Genomic DNA, 20,976 nt, shown 5'->3' on the forward strand with positions numbered 1-20,976 from the left:
AGGATGCACTGAATGAGGCACGGGGCACTCTGAGTCAGTGAGGTTCCTTACCCGGAGCCCCGCAGTCACCACCCGTAACCTGCTCTCCTCCAGAAAGCTGCGTGCCTCAGGTCCGGCTCTGTCCTTTTCTGTCCCTCACAGCCTGCCTCGGCATCAAGGAAAGCCAGCCGTGACCCTCTAAACTTCTCCAGAGTTTAGTCTCACCCGCTACCTAGATGCCCAGCATCAGTGCTTAGAGCCAATAGGGATATCCTCCCTGACCCTTGGGGTCCCCCAGTTTTGAGGCGAGGCCACAGGACAGGTGGAAGGGGCTGCCTTGTTCTCCCGCACTGCCCTCGAGGTCCTCAGCGTGGACCAGCCTGCGTCGCTGACTTACCTGCGGGGCACGGACGAGCCCGCCGCGGCCACCTGCTCTCACCGCGCTCCGTAGCGCAGCGGCTTCGCGCTTGCCGAGGCGGAGGCGGGGCCGGGGCGGGGGCGGGGCCTGAGGGAGCGGCGGCCGAGCCCCTCCCCGAGTCTCCGCGGGGAGGAGCGGGCCGGTTTATTCAGGTGGGCATAAAGGGGGGGAGCATCCGGGCCACTAGGGAGGCTCTGGAGCTCTAGCTATTCTGAGGGCTGGGAGTTAGGATTCCTGGGTCCTGAGGACCTCATGAAGTGCCCTCCTTCAGGCAGCCTTACCCAAGTGCCCAGGAGGCAGTGGCTCCACATGAAGACCCCCTCACACGAAGAAGCAAGCCCGGGAACCCCTCCTCGTCTGCGTTCCCCCTTCCATCTGAGCTCAGGAAAGCTCTCCCAGCCTGGCAAGGTGGGTGCGCGATAGGACACGTCCTCTAAAGTCAGGGCCCCCCCATCCAGGGGTCAGCTGTGTAGGGGCTCAGGCCACCGAGGGGACCATTAGGTACCCAGGTCATCTTTATCCTCAGTCCATCTCTCTCCCAGCAACACAGCCACATACACACACACACACACACCCCACGCCACCCCCACCCCTGCCCTCAACACCAGCTCAGGTCCCTCAGCTGTCACTGTTTAGCCCTGGAATGACAGGCATCTGGACTCCGTGCATCCAGCCACACTCAAGGCCATTGAGCTTAGCACCCCTGGGCCCCTGCCCCCCTCCCTCTGCCCCCAGTCGCTAATTTTATTGACCTGTAAAAGGCACGTTGCTGGCAGAAGAGATCACAAGTGAAGGTGAAGTGGGGAGCAGAGGGGCAGAAGAAGGGGCCCCGGGAGGCAGAGATGGGAGGAGAAGGGTGACTCCTGGAGCCATGGAGAATAGCAGGAAGAGAGGCCCTAGGAAAGAGGGGTACACTCTCTGGGGGAGTGGAGGCCAAAAAGACTGGTACTGAAATGTCAGCCTTCAATCAGAAGATGAAGAAAGATGCTGGGAGAAGGGAGTGCACATTATTTCCCATCTACCCTTAGGCAGGACCAGGGATGTAGCCAGAGGGAAGGAGGTTAGATGGCAGGAAGGACTGCCATCCTGCTCTCAAATCTCTGCCCTAGCCCCCTCCCTTCCTCTTGAAGGTGACTTCTGCCTGCTGGGCTGCTCACTACAGAAATAGCCCTTTCCCTGAAGAATCAACCTAGATCTTGCCTTTCTTTTTCTTCCTTTCTTGTTAAAACGAGAACAGAAAATTTAGGCCTTTACAACTTTTCCCACCCCCCATGCCTACCTGAGCCCTACCCCTCAAATCCTGGATCTCAGCCTCTCCTCGGCCCAGGGGAGATGACCTGGGGGTTAGGAGAGGATGGAGAGCGGGGCACTGGGGTGTGAGCCTATTATGGGGTGGAGGAGGCAGAAAGGCCTCACATTCTCAGTGGATCTCAAATTTAGACTTTTGATGCTCTCTCCAAATCAAGGTTACATGATAGCCATAAAGAGGGGTGTTAAAAAAATTTTTTTTAAAAAAGCTTTGAACATTAGAAATACAGCACAGGGACTTCCCTGGTGGTCCACCGGTTAAGAATCTGCCTTCCAATGCAGGGGACGCAGGTTCGATCTCTGGTCGGGGAACTAAGATCCCACGCGTCACGGGCAGTTAAGCCACGACTAGAGAGAAGCCCACGTGCCACAACTAGAAAGAAACCCGCATGCCGTAACCAAGACCTGACACAGCCAAAACATAAATTAATTAATTAAAACAAAACTAACTAAAAAAAGAGAGAAATACAGCACAAAGCAGATTGGTGGATGGGGAAGGGGAAGAGGATTACGTTGGGAGCAAGGAAGTTTTGAGGGTGATGGTGATGTTCATTATCTTGATTGTGGAAGCGCATACACACGTTAAACTTAAAATGCACACCATAAATATGTACAGTTATGTCAGTTATACCTCAACACATCTGTTTTAAAAATACCACCCATTTTCTACATGAGTTCTACTTCTTTATTTTTAATTTATGGAGAATCTCAAAGCCTACAAGTGGCCTTGGCAGGGAAGGAATGTTGAAGCCAAGGGAAACTGGCGATGCCTAGTACAGTGGGGACATTCCTCTGCCTCAGTTTCCCCCCACCAGCTCCATCCATTGCATACGAAGGTGTCTGTGTATGTGTAAGGGGGGTCTGGGATGAGCTGTGGCTCTCCAGCTGCTTCCTCAGTGTGGGAGTCCAAGCCAGCCTGGGTGCCCAGGGTGCCTCTGTGGCTGGTCAGCCGGGAGCCTGGAGCTGGTGACTCGGGAGGCAGGGGCTGGACCCAGGCTTTGCCCGGGAGATGGTGGCTGCTGTGGATTCTCCCGCCCCCTGCAGGCTACAGCGGGCACTGCAGGGACAAGATGGTCAGTCCAGGGAGAAGTCGGCCAGGTGCTGGGCACACTGCTGCACGTAGTCAAAGTCAGGCACGGTGAAGGGCACGCGGGACCACTTCTTGGACTGGACCCGCCCTTGCGGTGTCTCCAGCAGCAAGCTGCGGACTTTGAGTACTGGCAGCTTCACCGACTTGTAGATCATCTGCAGACCCCAGCCCTGTGGGTGGGACAGAGATGACCAGGTCTGCATCTCTGTCCTCAGACTGGGCTTCTCTCCTCAGGTTGGAGTTCATGAATGCTGGGCCTATGTCTCCCACCTCAGCCTGAGAGCCATCTCCCCCATCACACTGTGGGCTCCCTAAGACAGGGGTGGAACTCCTCAGATTGGGAGCTCCTGGGGCAGGGCTGCCTCCCCCATCCCAGTGAGGGCACCCTGATGGCAGAGGCTGGGCTTCCTCTCTCAGACTGAGGACTTCTCAAGACGTGCTAAGGGCCACGGCCCCAGCACTTACCTCCCCGCAGTTCCTGCAGCTAATGACACCTCCAGGCCTCCAGTCCTTGAAGACTCTGTTGATGACCACAGGCTCCTGGGAGATGTTGCAGTAGATCCTGGAGAAGAATGGGAGTGGCCACGGCCCTCACGGACCACGCCCCCCAACCCCAGCCCCAGATCTCATGCCCTCCTGCCTGCTGAGCCTGCGCCTGGGCCTTGGGCCTTCCTGCCTGTCGAGAGGTTACACTCTGCCTACGCTGCCTCCACGGCACCTTCTTCTGCCAAGCTCAGGCCTCAGCACTACCCACCTGGATGATTTCAACAGTCCCCCAACAGCTCTCCCCGCCCCATCCTTCCATCCCATTCCATCCTTACTCTCAACCCCACATCATCCTTCCACCAACTGTCAGAGTGACCCTCTACAAACGTACATCTGACCCTGACATTCCCTTGCTCAAAATCCCTCCAAGACTCCTCATTGCCTACGGGACAAAGGCTGAACTTTCAAGCCCGACCTCCAAGGTCCTCCACAGGCCAGTCTGTGTTCCTTCAGAATCTCATCCTTCACCCTCTCTTCCACTCAAGTCAACCAGAATTATTCCCGTTGCATCATCCCTGCCTCTCCTCATCTCACATTCCAACCCAGTGCATCCTTCAAGACAAGTCCTAGTTGAAATGCTACCTCCTCAAATGAGAGAACCTGTGTGAAGATCGTTGGCATAGCAGGTACCTAATAAATAATGAAGGGATGGAGGATGGGGAAAGGTTACCCTCTAGAGGGTGGAAGATGAGGGGATGGCTCAGGGACAACTAGCCCCTCTTGACGTCTTCAAAGTAGGTAGGACCACCTGGTTGGGGAACCAAGATCCCACATGCTGCGGGGCAATTAGGCCCAGGTGCCGTAAGCACTGAGCCCGTGCTCCTCAACTACAGAGCCCATGTGCTGCAGCTAATGAGCCCACGTGCCACAACTAGAGAGAAGCCCGCGCGCCACAACGAAGAACCCACACACTGCAACGAAAGATCCTGAGTGCCGCAACTAAGACCCAATGCGGCCAAAAATAAATAAATATTAAAAAACAAAGTAGGTAGGACCAGGGGGCCCGTCTGTGGCCCCTCAGCATTTGGCGTCCTGAATCCCAGCTCTTGGTCAACCACATACGGGCTGTGGGAGCTTGGGCAAGTCACTTAGCCTCTCTGAGCCTCTGTTTCCTCACCTGTAAAGTGGGGTGATGATAAGACCTGTCTACTCAGACTACCGTGAAAATGCATACTTGGTAGTTGTTAAAATGCTCTTTAACCTTCCAAACCCTCAAAGCACTGTCTGGATGGGAAGGATTCTCCATCTCCCATCATACCCTTCTTCTCTCCCCGCCTCCCATCCCGACAGCCCCTTCTACAGTTCTCACAAGAAGTTGGGGTTCACATTGACGTGGTGGGTACCCTCCACCCTCCGTAGGTCACTCCCATAGCCCACGGGCACCGTGCAGTTGACACAGAGGAGCCGCACGTGCTCTGCCAGGAACTTGTGCTGGTGACTCTCCCGCTGGGCCGCCTGGGCTGCCCGCTTGACCAAGGCTGCCCGCTGCAGAGCCTGGATCTGGGGTGGGAGGGGACATGGGGCATGGTTGGGGCCTGAGAGACCTGACCCCAGGAATGCTCCCAGGGGGACAAAGGGCTCCCAAAGACCTCAGATTACTAGCACCCAGAAGGGACTTCCTCAACCATCCCTGGACTTTTAGAAGCAGCTCTGTGGAAAAAAATATAGGGTGGAAAAAAATATGAGAGGAAGGCAAGTCTTTTTGCTGAATCTTTATTCCCTCTTTGGAGGATTTTGTGCAAAGTGGCTTCTTTTAATCTAACATGGGGCATCACTAATAATTATGCTGGGACAACAGGAGTAAATAGGGACCAGCCTGAACAAGGCTGGACGATAGTGACCCTGCCTCAGGGGAACTGACTTAAGCCCTGGTTCTGGGCTTATTTTGTGGATGTGTCTGTTTGTTTCCCTGCTGCCTGGTTCCAGAAGGGCTGTAAGGCGGCTCTCACAGATACACAAAATATTTGGTGATGAGGATAAATTCAAAGCCCTGGATAAGGCCTGTTTCCAAGGCATTTTGGAGAACAGCCATTGCCTTCCCTGGAAGCCCCACCCCCAGCCTCTACCTTTCCCTTCATTCAGGAAGGGGGACCAGGGGAGTGTATGTGTGTGGCAGTCAGAGACCTTCTAGGCAGAGCGTCTTCAGTCCCCTTCCCCGTAGGGTACTCAGGCTGCCCACAAACCTTGTCCTGGTACTTGGCCTGGTCCATCTCCTGCACAGCAGCTACTGCCCGTTCCATCAGAGTCTCTAGCGCCTCATTGGTCAGCTCCCGCTTCAGCTCCCGACTACCTTGGGCCGCCACAAATGAGTATACACTTTGGCTGGCCCGGGCACGGCCCCTTGCCTGGGAAAAGAGAAAACAGAGGGGCCTGAGTGGGGCTGGGGTCCCACACAGCATCCTTTGAGGGCTGTTTTGGGGAGGGATGCTTTGGGCACCTGGACCATGGAGATCTCATTGGTCAGGAGCCCATAGCGCACCACCACCTTGCACTGGGGGATGTCCAGCCCCTCCTCTGCCACACTCGTAGCCACCAGGAGGTTCAGGGTACCAGTCCGGAACTTCTGGACCACTTCTTGCTGGTCCCTCTGGGGGGAAGTGGGGGAGGAGAAAGAGGATGGTAAATGAGGTAGGTTGAGGCCTATCTTCCTGCCAGCCCAGCCTCTCCTGGTTTAGCCCTTTTACTCACAATCTTGTCCCCTTTCCCTAGGAACCCTGCATCCCCACCTCTATCTTCAAGTAGCCCCAGGACCTTGTTCATCTTCCCAGGTACCCATCTAACCCCCGTCTCCCTTAGGAGTCCCTAAAGGTCCCTGCCCCTCTACTCTAGGAGCTCTCATGGACCTATTCTTCTCATGCAAAGGACCCCAGACCCCTGATTCCCTGTCCTGAGGACATCACTCGCCTCTCCCTGCAGATCCCCAAGCCTCTGCCTCTCTTCCCCCAGAGATCTCCAGATTGGTGGAATCTTCAACACTGGGGATCTCAGTGTCTACCTCTTCCCCCCAGCTCTCTGCCCTCTGCCTGGAGCTAATCAGTCCCCCATTGCTCTGTGCTGAAGATCCTGTCCCTTCCCTTTCTCCACTAGGGAAGCCCCCCACCCTCAGCGCCTTTCCCCAGAACCCACACCTGGGTCATCGGGATCATCTGAGCGCGCTGGCTGCTGTTCCCAGCCCCAATCAACAGCTGGGGCCTGATGGCCACTGTCTGCAGGCCTGGCTGCTGCTGGAGCCAGAGCAGGAGGGAGTGAGCGCTCTGGCGGGTCCGGGTGAAGATGATGCCCTGGGGGCTGTCAGGGCTCCTGAACTGCTTCTTCAGGATCTCTTCCAGCACCTCCAGTTTCGGGTTCTCTGGGCCACGAGTTGCCAGGTGGGCCAGCTTATTCTTGTGGTCTGCCAGAAAAGCCCAAAGCAGAAGCGCAGGACTCAGGTCTGGAGGTGGGCAAGGCGTGGGTTGGACGTGGGGGACTCATGGGGATAAGATTACAGGAGTTTGGGGTCCGGGGGTGCCTGACGACACCTGCTCCTGCCTAATTCCCCTGAACAGCACCAAAAGCACATTGAAGGATACCCTCTGCCTGCCCAGCCTTAGGTCGGGGGCCTACAGTGTAGAATCCTTTGCTCACATACGTCATCCAGTACCCCTCTTCAACCCAGCTACCAGGATGACCCTGGACATTTTCATGCTAATCTTTGCTCCTGGGGTCTGACTCAACTCAGGTCTCTTCAGAAAGATCCCTGCCCTCCAGCCTGTGCCGAGGCCTCCTCTAGCCTTACATTTCATCCTCTGACTACCTCACTTTCCCAGTTTAAAGGTACCACACATCCCAAACCTTCAATGACCGTCCCAATTAAATGGTTTTTTAAAAATCTCTGTCAAAAACATGAATTAGTTTTTATATTTATGCAAACCTTCACAAATGAGGGCATGTTATCTTTTGTCATATCCACGGCCTTGACTTTTGGTTAGAAAATTCGGGCCCCAGTACCCTCGTTGGCACCTTCCCCACCCACGTTGGCACCTGCGTCGTGGCTGGCCTCCGACCTTTAGTTCAGTTGCGAGCCTCACCATCAAACAGCGCCAGCAGCCAGCGCTCGGCACGCAGGATCTGGGTCTTAGCGGTGCGCTCCCTGTCGTAGAAATCCTGCAGAGTGGCCAGGGCATCCACCGCACGGACCGTGTCGTGGATGAGCAGTGCGTCGTTGTAGCGACGCAGGTGAAGCGCGTACACCCGCCGCTCCTGGAGCCCCGCCTCAGCCGCTGAGGGAGGGCAGGGTTCGCAGGGCCTGAGTGGCCACGCCCCTCCAGGGCCCACTTCCGCCTAGACTACGGGGGGGGGGGGGGGGGGGGCGGGGGCGGGGGGCCGAAAGGCTCCGCCCAGGCTGGCCCCGCCCCGGCCCGCCCCGGCCGCAGACCCCTTCCCTAGAACTGCCCCTCGCACCATCCCGGCTCAGCTCCACCACTTGTTGCTCGTAGGTCTGCGTCCCGAAGTCCCGTCTCAACTCGGGCATCTCCAGATGGTCGTGGATTTGGTCCATGAGCTCCTTCAGCATGTCGCCAAACGGATCCTGGACGAGAAGAGTGAGGGTGGGAGGGGCTTCCCACACACATCGTGGGAATGGGCACCTAGAGGGGACGCTGATCTCCGGGTGAAGCTGCGCCGCTACTGCCGGCACATCGGAGCTGGACAGGAGGGAGCCCCAGAGGGAGGCCGGCTGGGGTGTGAAAGGAGTCCTGGCTGGAGGCAGAGGTCGGGGTCCTGCACGCCCCCCGCTCCTGCTACGTCGGAATCCTTGACTTCTGGCCTGAGCACAGTGATGTCTAGTCCTTGTCCAGCCCTGTCACAGCAGACACCAGACAGTGTCTGCACCGCAGGAGAGAGCCTGGAACAGCCTCAGCACAAAGTGCCCCAGCTTTACGGTTTGCAAAGCGTGCCCAGGGTTTTGAGAGATGCCCACGGTGGCATCTGAGTCCAACGAAACAGCAGGCTGAGGGCATGGGCTGTATCTGCCCCATTTCACAAAAAGGGGAAATGGAGGCTGAGACAAAAGCAAATAACCTGAAACCACAGAGCTAGTGAGGGTGGAGTCAGAGCTCAAGCCCAGGTGCTCTAACTTCACACCAGACCCCACCCCCTGCCACGGCACTCCCCCCACGCACCTGGGTGCGTCTGTGGCAGAGGTCGTACTGTTTGCAGGGCTGGCGGCTGTGCAGCAGCTGGGAGCGGTAGTCCTGGGGTGACATGATGCGCCACGTGTCCAGGTTGGCACAGAGCTGGGGCAACAGAGAGGGGTTAACTGGAATGGGGGGTTCTGTGGGGACAATGGGCAGAGCTTTGGGGCAGGATGGGCTGAGGCAGGGCCATTGGGAGTGGAGACTCATGTATTCAACAAATAGCTATTGCCCTCCTTCTCTATGCCCAGTGCTGTTCTAGTTACCAGGGATACAGAGCATCTTACATTGGAGTTGGGGAGACAGGTGATAAACAAGTAAAGAGTAACAGAATGAGGGACTTCCCTGGTGGTACAGTGGTTAAGAATCCGCCTTCCAGTGCAGGGGACACGGGTTCGATCCCTGGCCCCACAACTAAGATCCCACATGCTGCAGGGCAGTTAAGCCTGCACGCCACAACTACTGAGCCCGCGCCCTCTGGAGCCCGTGCCCCATAACTAGAAAGAAGCCTGCCCATTGCAATGAAAGATCCCGCATGCCGCAGCGAAGATCCCGTGTGCCGCAGCTAAGACCTGACGCAGCCAAATAAATAAATTAAAATTAAAATTTAAGAGCTTCCCTGGTGACGCCGTGGTTGAGAGTCTGCCTGCTGATGCAGGGGACGCGGGTTCGTGCCCCAGACCGGGAGGATCCCACATGCCGCGGAGCGGCTGGGCCCGTGAGCCATGGCCGCTGAGCCTGCGTGTCCAGAGCCTGTGCTCCCCAACAGGAGAGGCCACGACAGTGAGAGGCCCGCGTACCGCAAAAAAAAAAAAAAAAAAAAAAATTAAAAAAAAAAGAGTAATAGAATGAGAGAATTTCACGTAGTGTTAACGAGCTCTGAAAAAATAAAACTGGATGATATGAAAGAGTGCAGTGGGACTTCCCTGGTGGCGTTGTGGTTAAGAATCTGCCTGCCAATGCAGGGGACACGGGTTTGATCCCTGGTCCAGGAAGATCCCACTAGTTGCCGCAGAGCAACTAAGCCTATGCATCACAACTACTGAGCCTGCGTGCCACAACTACTGAAGCCCGTGCGCCTAGAGCCTGTGCTCCGCAACAAGAGAAGCCACTGCAAAGAGAAGCCCGCGCACCGCAACGAAGAGTAGCCCTCGCTCACCGGAACTAGAGAAAGCCCATGTGCACCAATGAAGACCCAACGCAGCCAAAAATAAATAATTAAATAATTTTTTTAAAAAAAGAGTGCAGTGATGATCAGGGAGAACTCTGAAGACGTGACATTTAAGCTACTCCCTGAATGACAAGAAAGAGCCTGACAAGTAAAGTGCAGGGTAAAGGCATTCAGGGCAGACGAAATGGCAAGTGCAAAGGTCCTGAGACACGACAAGCCTGACATGCTCAAGATACAGAGAGAAGGCCAGAATCGTGGGAGTGAGGGGAAGGGCGCAGGAAATGAGGGTGGGAGGTAGGCAAGGCCTAGGTCACATGGGACTTTGTAAGCCAGAGTGGACTTGGGAGATAGAATAAGTGCGACAAGAAGTCATTCGAGGCTGGAGCTTAGGTGGGAAAGCGGCTTGAACCCTGCCTGGGGGAGTCTGGAGAGGGCTGATGGGCATGGTGTAAGGCAGGACAGGTTAGGGAGGTTTCTGGTGGGAGGGTCACAGGGGCCAAGCTGACCTGCAGGATGTGGTCAATGGCCCCATCGAGCGTGGAGGCCCCGCCAGTGCCCGGCGAGGCTGTGAGACCCAGCACCTGCGGCAGCGGCCGGGTCCTCCGGAGTTTAAGCTCCAGGTACCGGCTCAGGATGACGTTGTACACGGTGTCTTTGTGCGTGTGGTGACACTCATCCACCACCAGCAGGGAGAAGGCTGGAGGCACACAAGAGAAGGTTATTACCTAAGTTTGCAAAGCCCTTCCTCCCATAAGCTGTCTCATGTAGTCCCCACAACTCATCTGAGAATTCCTTCCTCCCTTCACAGCTTGCAGCTAGGCCCCAGAGAATGGGCCAGGCAGGGCCGATTTACCTCCGTTTTACAGGTTAGTAAACTGAGGCTCAGCTGGGGGAAGGTACTTGCCCAAGACCCTGCACTCTAGCCAGGTCTGTTTCTACTGGGGTGTTTGGTGAATGGGGAACTCCTCATCCCATGAAATGTCCCAACACCTTTGCTAGAACAGGAGTCCTGGGGTTGGCAGGCAGGGGGCCTCAGGGGTGCACCCTTTCCCCCTGCCCCCAGCCCTCACCGTTGAGCTCCACATGCTCCCCCTCCTCCAGGCTGGTCAGTGCCTTCTGCAGCAGCTCAGCCGTGCAGATGAGCAGGTCGTGCCTCCGGGCCACGTGGCCAAAGCCCGCTCGTGGCCCCATGTCCCCACTCAGGGTTGTAATGGCCCAGCGCTTGCCCAGCATGCTGCTGAACTCCTCACAATGCTGGGTCACCAGGTGCACCTGAGGGTGGAGAATGAGATGCGGAGAGGAAGCTGGATCAGGGCGTGGGGAATAGGGGGAGTAAGGTGACCCCCAGGACATGGCTGAGTTCTGGAATGGGTGAAAAGACAGGTGAGCTTAGAGACCGTCACAGCCGCTTTGGAGTTCCGGAGGGTCCTGAGAGGCACCCGAGGAGTTGAGACACCGCTGGGGGGAGGGCAGGACACTCACCCTGTTGACCAATACAACCACCTTGGCTCCGTCTACTGTCTCTAGATGCCTCTTGGCCAAATAAGCAGCTGCCCTGGTCTTCCCGGAGCCCGTGGGCAGCCAAATGATGATATTCTTGCCCTCCAGGGCAGGCATGATCACCTCCCACTGGTAGGGTCGCAGCTCCATTCTGGAAATGGCAGGGAGCTCAGACCACTGGTCCTCCTGGCTCCCTCCCAGGCCCGGCACCCCTCAGAGCCACTCTCCACTCCTGGCCAGCTCAGTCTTGCGTAGGGAACTCCCTGTGCCCCGGACTCCATCCAGCTTGAGGGAGAAGGGGGCAGGGCAACGGTGGGACCTACCGGAAACCGATCTGGGCAGGGGAAAGGCTGAGTAGCCCGGGTCTCACCTGCAGCCCTGCCGGCTCAGCCCAGATGCTGCTGGGCTCCGCTGAGCAGGAAATGGAAACTGAAACTGAGGGGAGGAGCCAGCCCTGCAGAGATCAACCTAGGAATCTCCCTTCGCTGTGCCACAGAAAAAACTTTGTGCGCTTTGGGGGGCCCGGGTGGGGGGATATGGTGGGTGAGGGGTGGAGGGAGGGGGAGAAGTGCCGCTGACAGCAAGGCACCCTCTCTTTCCTCCTGGGTCCTGCTAGCCCCTCCCCCAGGAGTGGAGTCTTCACCTGGACCAGGAGCAGACAGCAGGAAGTGGGGGGCTGCAGCCCGGCAAGCCCCATCGCCCCGGGGGCGCGGGACAGGCATGAGGCTTGCTGAGAAGGGCAGCCCCAGCCTGCAGGCAGTATTGGCAGAACAGGGTCAGCCCGCTAAGGCCAGGGATTCTACTGAAGAAACAATCACACTGAGAATAAAAACCCCAAAACTTTATTGTTCCCTCCAAGGGATTAATGCCAGGAAATGAATGGTCCCCATGCCCCCCACCCCTGGGGGACAAACAGAACAGTGCAGGGTGAGGCATGGCCCCTCCAGTCCAGGTTGAACTTCCAACCCCTGAAGCCCCCTCACTCAAGCTAAAGTTGGCAATCCTGCCCTTGAGGAAACAGTGACCTGGGCCAGGGCCAGGGCCAGGACTCCAAAACTCCATAGCTTGGGGGAGTGTGTGTGTGTGTGTGTGTGTGTGTGTGTGTGTGTGTGTGTTGCGGGTGGGGGTGGGGAGAAGGGGGGATCACGTAGGACTGGGGGCCACCAGGGCTGGACAGGCTTCATCCTCTGGCCACCAGCCACTCTTAGAGGGGCTGAACCCCAGACCTGAGAGACCCCTTCCCAAGGTCAGACACAATGAAGGGTGGGACAGAGCTGCAGGCTTGGGGGTGTCCCAGGGCCCTGAAACGGCTGCAGGATCAGGGGCTGGAAGGCCCCTGGCTGGGGTGTCTCAAACTGAGGCAGACCCGGGCACAAGGGCACCCCAGGGATTAGATCAGAACCCGAGGCGGAGGCATTCCAGGTTGAGGCCGAGGTCCAAAGCCAGACTACTTGTCAATGAGCCCGCCCTCCTTGAGCTTGAAGTAAAAGAACTTCTCCAGGGCGCTGGCGCAGCGGCAGTACTCGCTGTCCGGGGGGTTGTACTCGCGGCAGTTAGCGATGACCCGCTGCAGGTCAGCTACAAAGAGCTTCCGGGTCACATAGTAGCGGCTGCGCAGCCTCTCTGTCATGGTCTTCAGGTCTGGGCAGCAGGAGAGAAGGGCACGGTTTTCAGAGGCTGCACGGCCCAGGGAGCCGGAGCAGGTGTGGGAGGAAGGAGTTGGAACGGAGGGTCTCACCGATGGGGAAGCGGATGACCTCGTAGTAGTCTGGGGCCTCCGACTTCTTCACGGGCTCCATGAAGGGCCAGGCACTGGGGTGGGACTGCAGAGGAGAGCCGGGCTGAGGCCAGGCCCACTGTGCCCCCGCCCAGCTCAAGACAGCCACCCTCCACCCTGGGTCAGAAAGCCGCAGCCATTGGCACAGGGACCCCCAGAAGGGAGCCTGGTCTCCCCACCTTGATCTGGGCCAGCAGGTTTTTGAGGGTCGTGTAGAGCTGGTCTGGGTCCTTCAGCTCCTTCCTGGGGCAAGAGAGGCCGAGTCTGAGGCTCCTGGGCCCTCTGCCTCCCCCTCCTTCCTCCCTTCCCTCCACACAACACTCACCCCTTCTCCTTCCCCAGCGGCTTCCAGCCTGTCTCTCCTGCAAAGTGGGGAGCAGGGAGAACACTCCTAAGAATGCCTGTCCACACCCCAAGCAGTACACCCCCTCCCCAGCCAAGACCCCTGCTCACGAATGCCGGGGACGCTCTCCACAGGGATCTGCCTCACACCCTCCTTGAAGCAACTGAGCCCGGGGTAGACCTTTCGGATCTGTGCCTGTTTGCGCTCAATCAGCTTCTTGATGATCTGAGGGAAGGAAGGGTCTGAGGGGCCAACCCAGCTATAGCAAACACCCTCCCAGGCCACGGTCAGGCCCCCCTAATTTCCCCTAAGAGGTAGAGCAAGAACCAAGACCCTGGCCCATCCTTCTTCACGTGCGTGCGCACATGCGTGTACACGTGGTACACATCCACACGTGTTCACCCTCAAGTGCACGTTCATGAAAAGCCCCATGGAGACGTGCATGTGTGTGCGAGTACACGCACACACATGCACACACACCTCCTTCTGCTTCTTGATGATGTGGGACAGCTCCGTGTAGGGAATTCGCGGGTTCAGCTCACACTCCATCAGTGTCGCGCCCTCATAGTCCTTAATGTAGCCCAAGTAGCGGCTCTTGGGCACCTTGATGTCCTTGGAGAAGCCCTAAGGCGTGGGGAGTTACAGCCAATCCATCAGCAAGCCTTTTCCAACCTGAATCTGTCCCTGGCATGTTTCCAGGCTGGCTACCCACCCCCCGACTCACCCCCAGAACCTCCCAGCTCCCCCAGCCTGCCCAACTGCCCTAGAGAACCCTATCCTTCCCTGGAACAGCAGCAGGAGGGAGGAATACAGGCGTGAAGGACTCCCCCGCAGGTGTGGGATGGAACAGGGGAGACGAAGGACTCCTACTCCATCCACATTGGGGATGAGACAGAATGACCCCTGTCCCCAGGAAGTGGGCAAACGGGGTGAGGTGAGGGTCACCTGCTTTTTGAAGTAGCCAATGGCGTACTCGTCGGCGTAGGTGAGGAAGTAGAGAATGTTGTGTTTGATGTGATACTCCTTCAGGTGGTTCATCAGGTGAGTCCCATAGCCCTGCAGGGGAAGGGGGCAGGGCTTTTCAGGCGGCAGGGGGCAGGCCTGCGGCTAGAGAGGTCTCAGGAGGGCAGGGACAGGAGGGAGCAGACTGGAAAGGAGGTGGGAATAGCCAGGGGATCCAAGTCAGGTAGGAGGAAAGGCGACTGGCAGAGGAAGGGGAGTTTATGGGGAGAAAAGCGAAGGATGCTGGATTTCTAAGAGCTTACTCTGGAACAGGTGTGGTGCTTGGTTCTTTACAGAGTAATCCTCAAGTTAACCCATGAAACAGCTATCGTTACCTCCATTTTACAGAAAAACACCTGAAACTCAGCTATGTTAGGAAATGTGTCCAAGTCAGGTGGCCAGCTATGGCAGGGAGGGCCTGCATCTAAACCCAACCAGGAAGCTGTGGTCCTCAGGCGGCTAGTTCCCAGTCCCTGGGCCTCAGAATTGGAGGAAAGGGGACGGGGAATCACAAGGGCCCCACTCATCACAATATCTGAACCCCAAAGAGACTGTCTTCCACACACGTCAGGACCAAAGAGGCACCCTGCAGATATGGGTTATGTAAAACAGGACAACCGTGGAACTGTCTGGCATCCCAGTGGTTAGGACCCCGAACTTTCACTGCAGAGGGCGCGGGTTTGATCCTGGCAGGGGAACTAAAATCCTGCAAGCTGCCCAGTGTGGCCAAAAATAAATAAAGTGGCTGCATCATTTTACAAAGTAAATAAAAACAAAACAGGACAAGGGACTTGCCCAGTGGTCCAGTGGCTAAGACTCCACGCTCCCAATGCAGGGGCCCCGGGTTTGATCCCTGGTCAGGGAACTAGATCCCACATGCCGCAACTAAGAGTTCGCATGCCACAACGAAGATCCCACGTGCTTCAGCTAAGACCCGACACAGCCAAATAAACAATAAATAAACAAATATTTTTTAAAAAGAGTATTAAAAAATAAAAATGAAAAAATAGGGCTTCCCTGATGGTGCAGTGGTTAAGAACCCACCTGCCAATGCAGGAGACACGGGTTCGAGCCCTGGTCTGGGAAGATCCCACATGCCACGGAGCAACTAAGCCCGTGCGCCACAACTACTGAGCCCGTGCGCCACAACTACTGAAGCCCGCACGCCTAGAGCCCGTGCTCCGCAATAAGGGAAGCCACGGCAAGGAGAACCCCGCGCACCACAATGCAGAGTAGCTGCTGCTCGCCGCAACCAGAGAAAGCCTGCGCGCAGCAACGAAGACCCAACACAGCCAAAAATAGAATCAGTAAAATAAATTTATAAAAAATAAATAAATAAAACAGGACAACCCGGGACCTTACTCGTGGGTCTACTGTAACAATTAAAGGACAGAAACCAGGACTATCACCCAGCACAGGGTGCTGTTATAAAAGTTAACTCCCCAACGTACATGAACATTCTTGTGATGAAAGAAATCCAGGTCCACTTAAAAGTGTTACTGTAAATCTGGAGAGTTCTCATCACAAAGAAAAAGCATTTCTTCCCTATTCCTTTAATTTTGTAACTATATGAGATAACGGATGTTCACTAAACTTACTGTGGTCATCATTTCACGACGTATGTAAGTCAAATCATCAGGCTGTACACCTTAAACTTACACAGTCCTACATGTCAGTTATATCTCAATAAAACTAGAAGAAAACAAAATAAAAGTGTTACTGATTCTGGCGTGCCATATGTCAACAGGTGTTTCCTTAATGCAGTTATCAAAGCACAACTGCCACCTTGTGGGGGTGTGAAGAACTGTCTGGCCACCAAAAGAAGGGTTGGGGGCAGCTGCGTCACTATTGTGCCGCTCTGACCTCGTCCAGAGCAGAAGCAGGGGGTGGGATGGAGCTGGGACCAGGGGCACGGACTCACCTTGACCTGCTCGTTTGAGGTGACAGCGCAGAAAACAATCTCCGTGAAGCCCTGGGTGGGAAACATGCGGAAGCAGATCCCACCAATGACCCGCCCGTCCTTGATCAAGGCCAGAGTCTTGTGCTTCCTGAGGGGAGAGGGGTCAGGTCACAGGCCCTACCTGTCCCCCAAATGCTCCCCAGGAGACCACAACAACCCCGGAGGCCTGAGCTGTACACGGTGCTGGGAACTAAGGAGCAAGAATCGCCCAGGGTTGGAGGAAGAGGCCCGGGGAGCAGTGGGGAGGCCAAGGAGGAGATGCCCGGGTGTGGTGGCCTCGGGCTGGGCTCTCCTGGGGACATACGGGTCAAAGACGAGACGGGCGATGTACTCCTTGGGCATGCGTGGCAGCTGGTGGGAGAAGACGTTCTGCAGCCCTACGAGCCACAGCAACACCCGCCGGTTGGCCTTGGGTGTGAGCGAGTTGCCGATGACGTGGAACTCGATGATGCCGCGGCGCTCCTCCAGGCGGGCAGTCTCATCCCGGGCGGCGTTGGCCGACAGCAAGCTCGTCTGGGCACCAGAGGAGGGGTGTTGAGCTGGGGTCTCAGGTGGTGAGCCACCACCCCACCCCCAGCACAACTGGTCCATAAGCTGGGCTGCCCACCTCAGGCCCCAGCATGGCGGCGGGATCCGTGATGGTGAGCATGACCTCATTGACGAGCTCCATGGGGATGTCGCCCATCACACGGAGCCGTTTGGCATCCTCCAGGGTCAGGTTCTCTGGGAGCTTCCTCTTCTCACCTGCTGAGGAAGCTGGCAAAGTCTCCCAGGGACAGCAAGAGGGGCCGGGGGAGGGGTGAGTGAGGGGTAGAGGTCAGGGGTCAAGCACCCACCTGGCATGGGCTCAGCCCCTCCGGAATCCAGGCTCAAGGAGCTGTTGCTGCCCCCAGCCATGGTGGGACTGAAGATGGGGGCGCTGGGAACCACCGCAGCGCTGACTGTAGCTGAGATAAGAGACGAAAAAATCAGGGGATGGAGGTTGAAGGTGCTGGTGTGTCCCTTAGAGGGATCCAGGCTTTCCCACCCCCAGCTGAGCCCTCCTGTACTTCCCCACTGCTGCCAATCGCAGCCCCTCCTCCACTGCGGGGCTAAGGTCAGCCAGGAGGGCCAAGCAGAAAGCCTACTGTGTGTGGCACATACCCGGCCGGGGCACCAGCTGGGTTCCCTCTGAGGGCGGCATGGTGAAGCCCGACTCCCAGATTGGAGAGTTTGCCCCGTAGATCTCCTCCTCCAGCATAGACAGGAATCTGGGGGGAGGGTAGAGTCTGTCCCACAGCTCTGTCCTCCAACCGAGGGAGCAGCCTGGGCCAGACACGGGAAGGCCTGGAGGCTGCCCTCAGGGAACTGGGAGACAGAGACAGCCTCTCCCTTCAGACAAGGAAGAGGCACATCTCCCTGTCTTCTGGGAGCCCCTCGTTGAAGGTAGGAGGACAGGATGATCCAGAACAGAGACTAGAAGCCCAGTATGCCACGGTGAACAGCACAGGGAGACAGGGTCTGAACCGAAGCCATCCCGTGCTGTGTGCCAGGCGGGGCACCCAGTCACCCTAGGCCTCAGTATCAAAATGTGATTCCACCCTCTCCTGCCACCTCTTACTGCCACCTGGTGGCAAGAGGAGCACATGAGGGCCTGCATTAGTTGCGAAAGGCCTCTTGAACTGGGTGGCTGTAAGCCAGCTTTAAAATGAAGAGATGGTGTGGCAGAACAGAGAAAAATCTTACAGAAAGGGCCAGGACAGGGGTGAAAAGCAGTTTCACCTCAAGTGTAAGCTCTTGAGGAGTTCTGTGGTGAGAAGGATTCTGAGCTGCGTCCACACCCCACGGGAAACAGTTAGTCATGTCTACCAGGGGCGTGGGCAGTGTTAGCACTCGGGCCATGTACCTGTCATCCCCAGACTAGTACGGGAAAAGGCAAGGAGCTAGCAAATTATGTCTGGGCCTTGGGCAAGTCTCCCAGGTAGAGGCCCAGATCCATCCCAGAAGATTCACGGAGTGAGAGGAAGGACCAATCCAGGAAGTCCTCCTGGAAAACAGGGGACCACAGGGAGGATGTGAACGTGGTACAAGATCCTGACGGGCCAGAATAAGCCTTACTTGGGGAAGTGGGTGAGGATGAGGGTCCTCTTCTCGGGCACCAGCTTGTCCTTCTCCACCCGGAACTTCTCCAGCAGCTGTCGCCGGGTAACGGTGAAGATGGAGCGGAGAAGGCTCCGCCCAAAGACGTGAGTGGTCTCGTACCGCGGAAGGCTATCGCAGCTCTGGGGCACGTGGCAGTAACAGAGCCATCTGCAGAGCGGATGAGGAGCAGGGAGGTGGTAAATGAAAGCCCAGGCTGGGCCTACAAGCCTCCCCCATGCTGCCCCTGGCTGGACCTACCTGGTATAATTGACCTTGTAGGTAGCCACGTCCTCGGCCTGAGACCTCTGCCGAAATTGGGCAGGCGTCTCAAGCTTCCAGTAGTTAAGGCAGAGCAGGAACATCTTCGAGAGCTCGAACATTGTCTGCCGCTCCCGGGGAGCCAGATGACTAAACTTGTACTGCACGAAGTTCAGCACACCCTGAGAAGGGGAGGTAGGTAGGGGACAAAACGGGAGGAGGTGTGGGCAGCCAGCAGGGCCTTCTTATTCAAAAGTAGGTGCTTCCTGAGGGCAGGGGGCTCTCTGCAGCTTTTGCTCTGGAGCTGTCTGTGAGGAGAAATTATACCCCCTCCCACCTCCATGCCCACCTGAGGTTAGCCCAAAGCATCCTCCTTTCTCTGAACCTCTCCCCTGTTCTCAGCTTGGGCGGCGGGGGGCGGGGGGGATGGATAACACAGCCTCCCCACTCCTCCAAGATGCCCCCAATCCTCTTACTACCTGCCTCATCCCACCTGCTCAATATTAGGCTTCTCAAATGGGGGGCTGCCCAGGGACCCCTCCACCACGGGCCGAGTCATCTGCAGGATGCATTTCCGCAGGAGCTGGAAGAAGAGGAGGGAGGAGTAGAGGTCAGTGGAATACAGAGCTGCGGAGGCCCCAGCCTCCCTCCTTCGCCCACGCACACTCACTTGGAAGAAGCTCACCTTGAAGAGGTAGAAATAGACCTGCTTGGTGTCCGTATCCTCCTCCTTGTGAACAGACATGAACAGATTCTCCACGTCTACCACCATCCCCAAGAGTCGGTTAATCTCATCCTCTGACACATTCTCCAGGTGGGACACGTGGTCAGCTGTAAGGATAAATGGCAGTTGGGAAAAAGGAACAGAAAAAATCAACAGGGCTTCCTACTCCTTTTCATCGCCAGCCAAGACACACCCTCAGTCCCTCCAATCAGCGTGACCGGCAACGAGACTGACTGCTCCTATCTGGGTGGCCTCTTGTCTCCTCTGGCTGGCAGATTTCCTTTCTCCTCCCCTGGGGCATACACACTCCCAGACCAATTCCTCTTTAGGAGGCATCTTCGGTCTTTCAGAGATGCAACTATGTGGCATTAAGTCATCCTATCCAAGTAGGACCCGGCACCTCCACCCCCCACCCCCAGCTCCAAGGGCACTACCTGCCTTACCCAAGGGGTGCTCACAGCTGCGGCACAGCTCGCTCAGGTTGGCAGCTGGCTGCTGCAGGTCCATGCGGGGTGCAGTGGGGGGCTTGGGGTTTTTCCAGCCATTACACTTGCAGGTTTCATTGGCCTGGAGGCAGAAGAATCAGTCAATAACCCTGTAACCCGGGGTGAGAAGCCGTTCCCCAGCCAGAACTTTGCCCCCATTCCCACCCAAGTCCTAGGATGCCCCAAACCCCGCCCCCTCTCACCCCAGGCCCCGCCCCCACCTTGCAAGCCGAGAAGACCCCTAGCTTCTCAAGCTTCTTGGCGCGCGGCAGCCCCCGGACTTGCGCCTTCCTCTGGCTGGCGCGCTGCTGCTGGCTCAGGCCAGGTCGAGCCGGATCACCCCCGCTCCCGGTACCCCCACTTCCTACCCCGGGCCCCCCAGTCCCTGTGCTCCCGGCTGGGGCTGTAGCTGGGGCTGGGGCTGATGCCGGGGTGGGAGCCGGAGTCGGGGCCGAAGCCGGGCTGAGGGTAGGAGTCGGAGTTGGGGCGGGGGCTGGGGACTGAAGAGGACGGGGCTGCGCGGCCGGGGCCGGGTTCGAGGCCTGGGAAGGTTCCGTCATGGCCTCCCCGCAGCGGAGCGCGGCGCAGCGCGGCGCGGCGCTCCCAGCCCTAGGGCCGCATGGGCAACCGGCGTTCAGTGCGCAGGCGTCCATGCCCCGGAGCATGATGGGAACTGTAGTCTTTCACGGTCGCTCCCTTTGCCTCCAGCTTCCAGGCTTTTCTGTCCTGTCTCTTGATGTCGGACGTCTAGACAAGTGAGGCCCGAGCGAGCACCCCAGATTGACTCCTCCTCACTAGTAATCTCTATTGAAGGCTTCCAAGATAGTAAAGATTGCTGCTCTTGGGACAAGGAGAAGTACCCCAGAACACAGGCTTCTGTTTGGGGAATAACCTCCCAAGCCCAAGGGTGAAAATGCAGGCCTGGGGCCTGGAGTCGAGTTGGCTTCTTGCGCATCTCCCTCCTGCCCCCACCCTGGCCCTATCCCACACGTCTCAGGACACAGAGTTGCACCCAGCGTGGCGATTAAATAGCAGCAGTTCTATTTCTTGACCTGTTAAGTGGTTACACGGGTGTGTTCTCTTTGCGCACTTTTCTCTGCGTACGTTATACCTCAACAAAAAG

General features: G+C 57.1%; 2 protein-coding genes across 11 annotated transcripts; both read right to left on the minus strand.

Annotated features, from left to right (window-relative positions):
• Nucleotides 1-2,376: 2,376 nt before the first annotated feature.
• Nucleotides 2,377-11,605, minus strand: DHX58 (DExH-box helicase 58). Of its 5 annotated transcripts, none has more exons than XM_032617225.1 (13): nucleotides 11,554-11,605; nucleotides 11,166-11,334; nucleotides 10,754-10,955; nucleotides 10,190-10,380; nucleotides 8,501-8,614; nucleotides 7,782-7,908; nucleotides 7,409-7,600; nucleotides 6,470-6,732; nucleotides 5,779-5,928; nucleotides 5,525-5,686; nucleotides 4,651-4,841; nucleotides 3,261-3,357; nucleotides 2,377-2,965 (listed from the first exon to the last, which is right to left on the minus strand). In XM_032617225.1, the coding sequence occupies exons 2-13, from the start codon at nucleotides 11,331-11,333 to the stop codon at nucleotides 2,780-2,782; spliced, it is 2,043 nt and encodes a 680-aa protein (XP_032473116.1). In that variant the 5' UTR covers nucleotide 11,334; nucleotides 11,554-11,605; the 3' UTR covers nucleotides 2,377-2,779. The 5 variants fall into 5 exon arrangements, with proteins under 5 accessions (XP_032473116.1, XP_032473115.1, XP_032473118.1 ...); XM_032617224.1 differs by having other exon boundaries at nucleotides 11,507-11,593; XM_032617226.1 differs by lacking the exon at nucleotides 2,377-2,965 and adding an exon at nucleotides 3,004-3,106 and having other exon boundaries at nucleotides 11,507-11,593.
• Nucleotides 11,606-12,002: 397 nt separating this feature from the next.
• Nucleotides 12,003-20,546, minus strand: KAT2A (lysine acetyltransferase 2A). Of its 6 annotated transcripts, none has more exons than XM_032615112.1 (18): nucleotides 20,075-20,546; nucleotides 19,812-19,935; nucleotides 19,330-19,475; nucleotides 19,138-19,227; nucleotides 18,645-18,826; nucleotides 18,363-18,554; nucleotides 17,409-17,515; nucleotides 17,102-17,212; nucleotides 16,873-17,021; nucleotides 16,570-16,778; nucleotides 16,227-16,353; nucleotides 14,249-14,359; nucleotides 13,784-13,927; nucleotides 13,414-13,528; nucleotides 13,286-13,322; nucleotides 13,140-13,203; nucleotides 12,922-13,006; nucleotides 12,003-12,824 (listed from the first exon to the last, which is right to left on the minus strand). In XM_032615112.1, exons 1-18 carry the CDS (start codon nucleotides 20,516-20,518, stop codon nucleotides 12,631-12,633), a joined length of 2,631 nt encoding a protein of 876 aa, XP_032471003.1. In that variant the 5' UTR covers nucleotides 20,519-20,546; the 3' UTR covers nucleotides 12,003-12,630. The 6 variants fall into 6 exon arrangements, with proteins under 6 accessions (XP_032471003.1, XP_032471001.1, XP_032471000.1 ...); XM_032615110.1 differs by having other exon boundaries at nucleotides 16,873-17,012; nucleotides 19,315-19,475; XM_032615109.1 differs by having other exon boundaries at nucleotides 19,315-19,475.
• Nucleotides 20,547-20,976: the final 430 nt, after the last annotated feature.

Source organism: Phocoena sinus, chromosome 20, assembly GCF_008692025.1.
Source record: "Phocoena sinus isolate mPhoSin1 chromosome 20, mPhoSin1.pri, whole genome shotgun sequence".
Taxonomy (NCBI): domain Eukaryota; kingdom Metazoa; phylum Chordata; class Mammalia; order Artiodactyla; family Phocoenidae; genus Phocoena; species Phocoena sinus.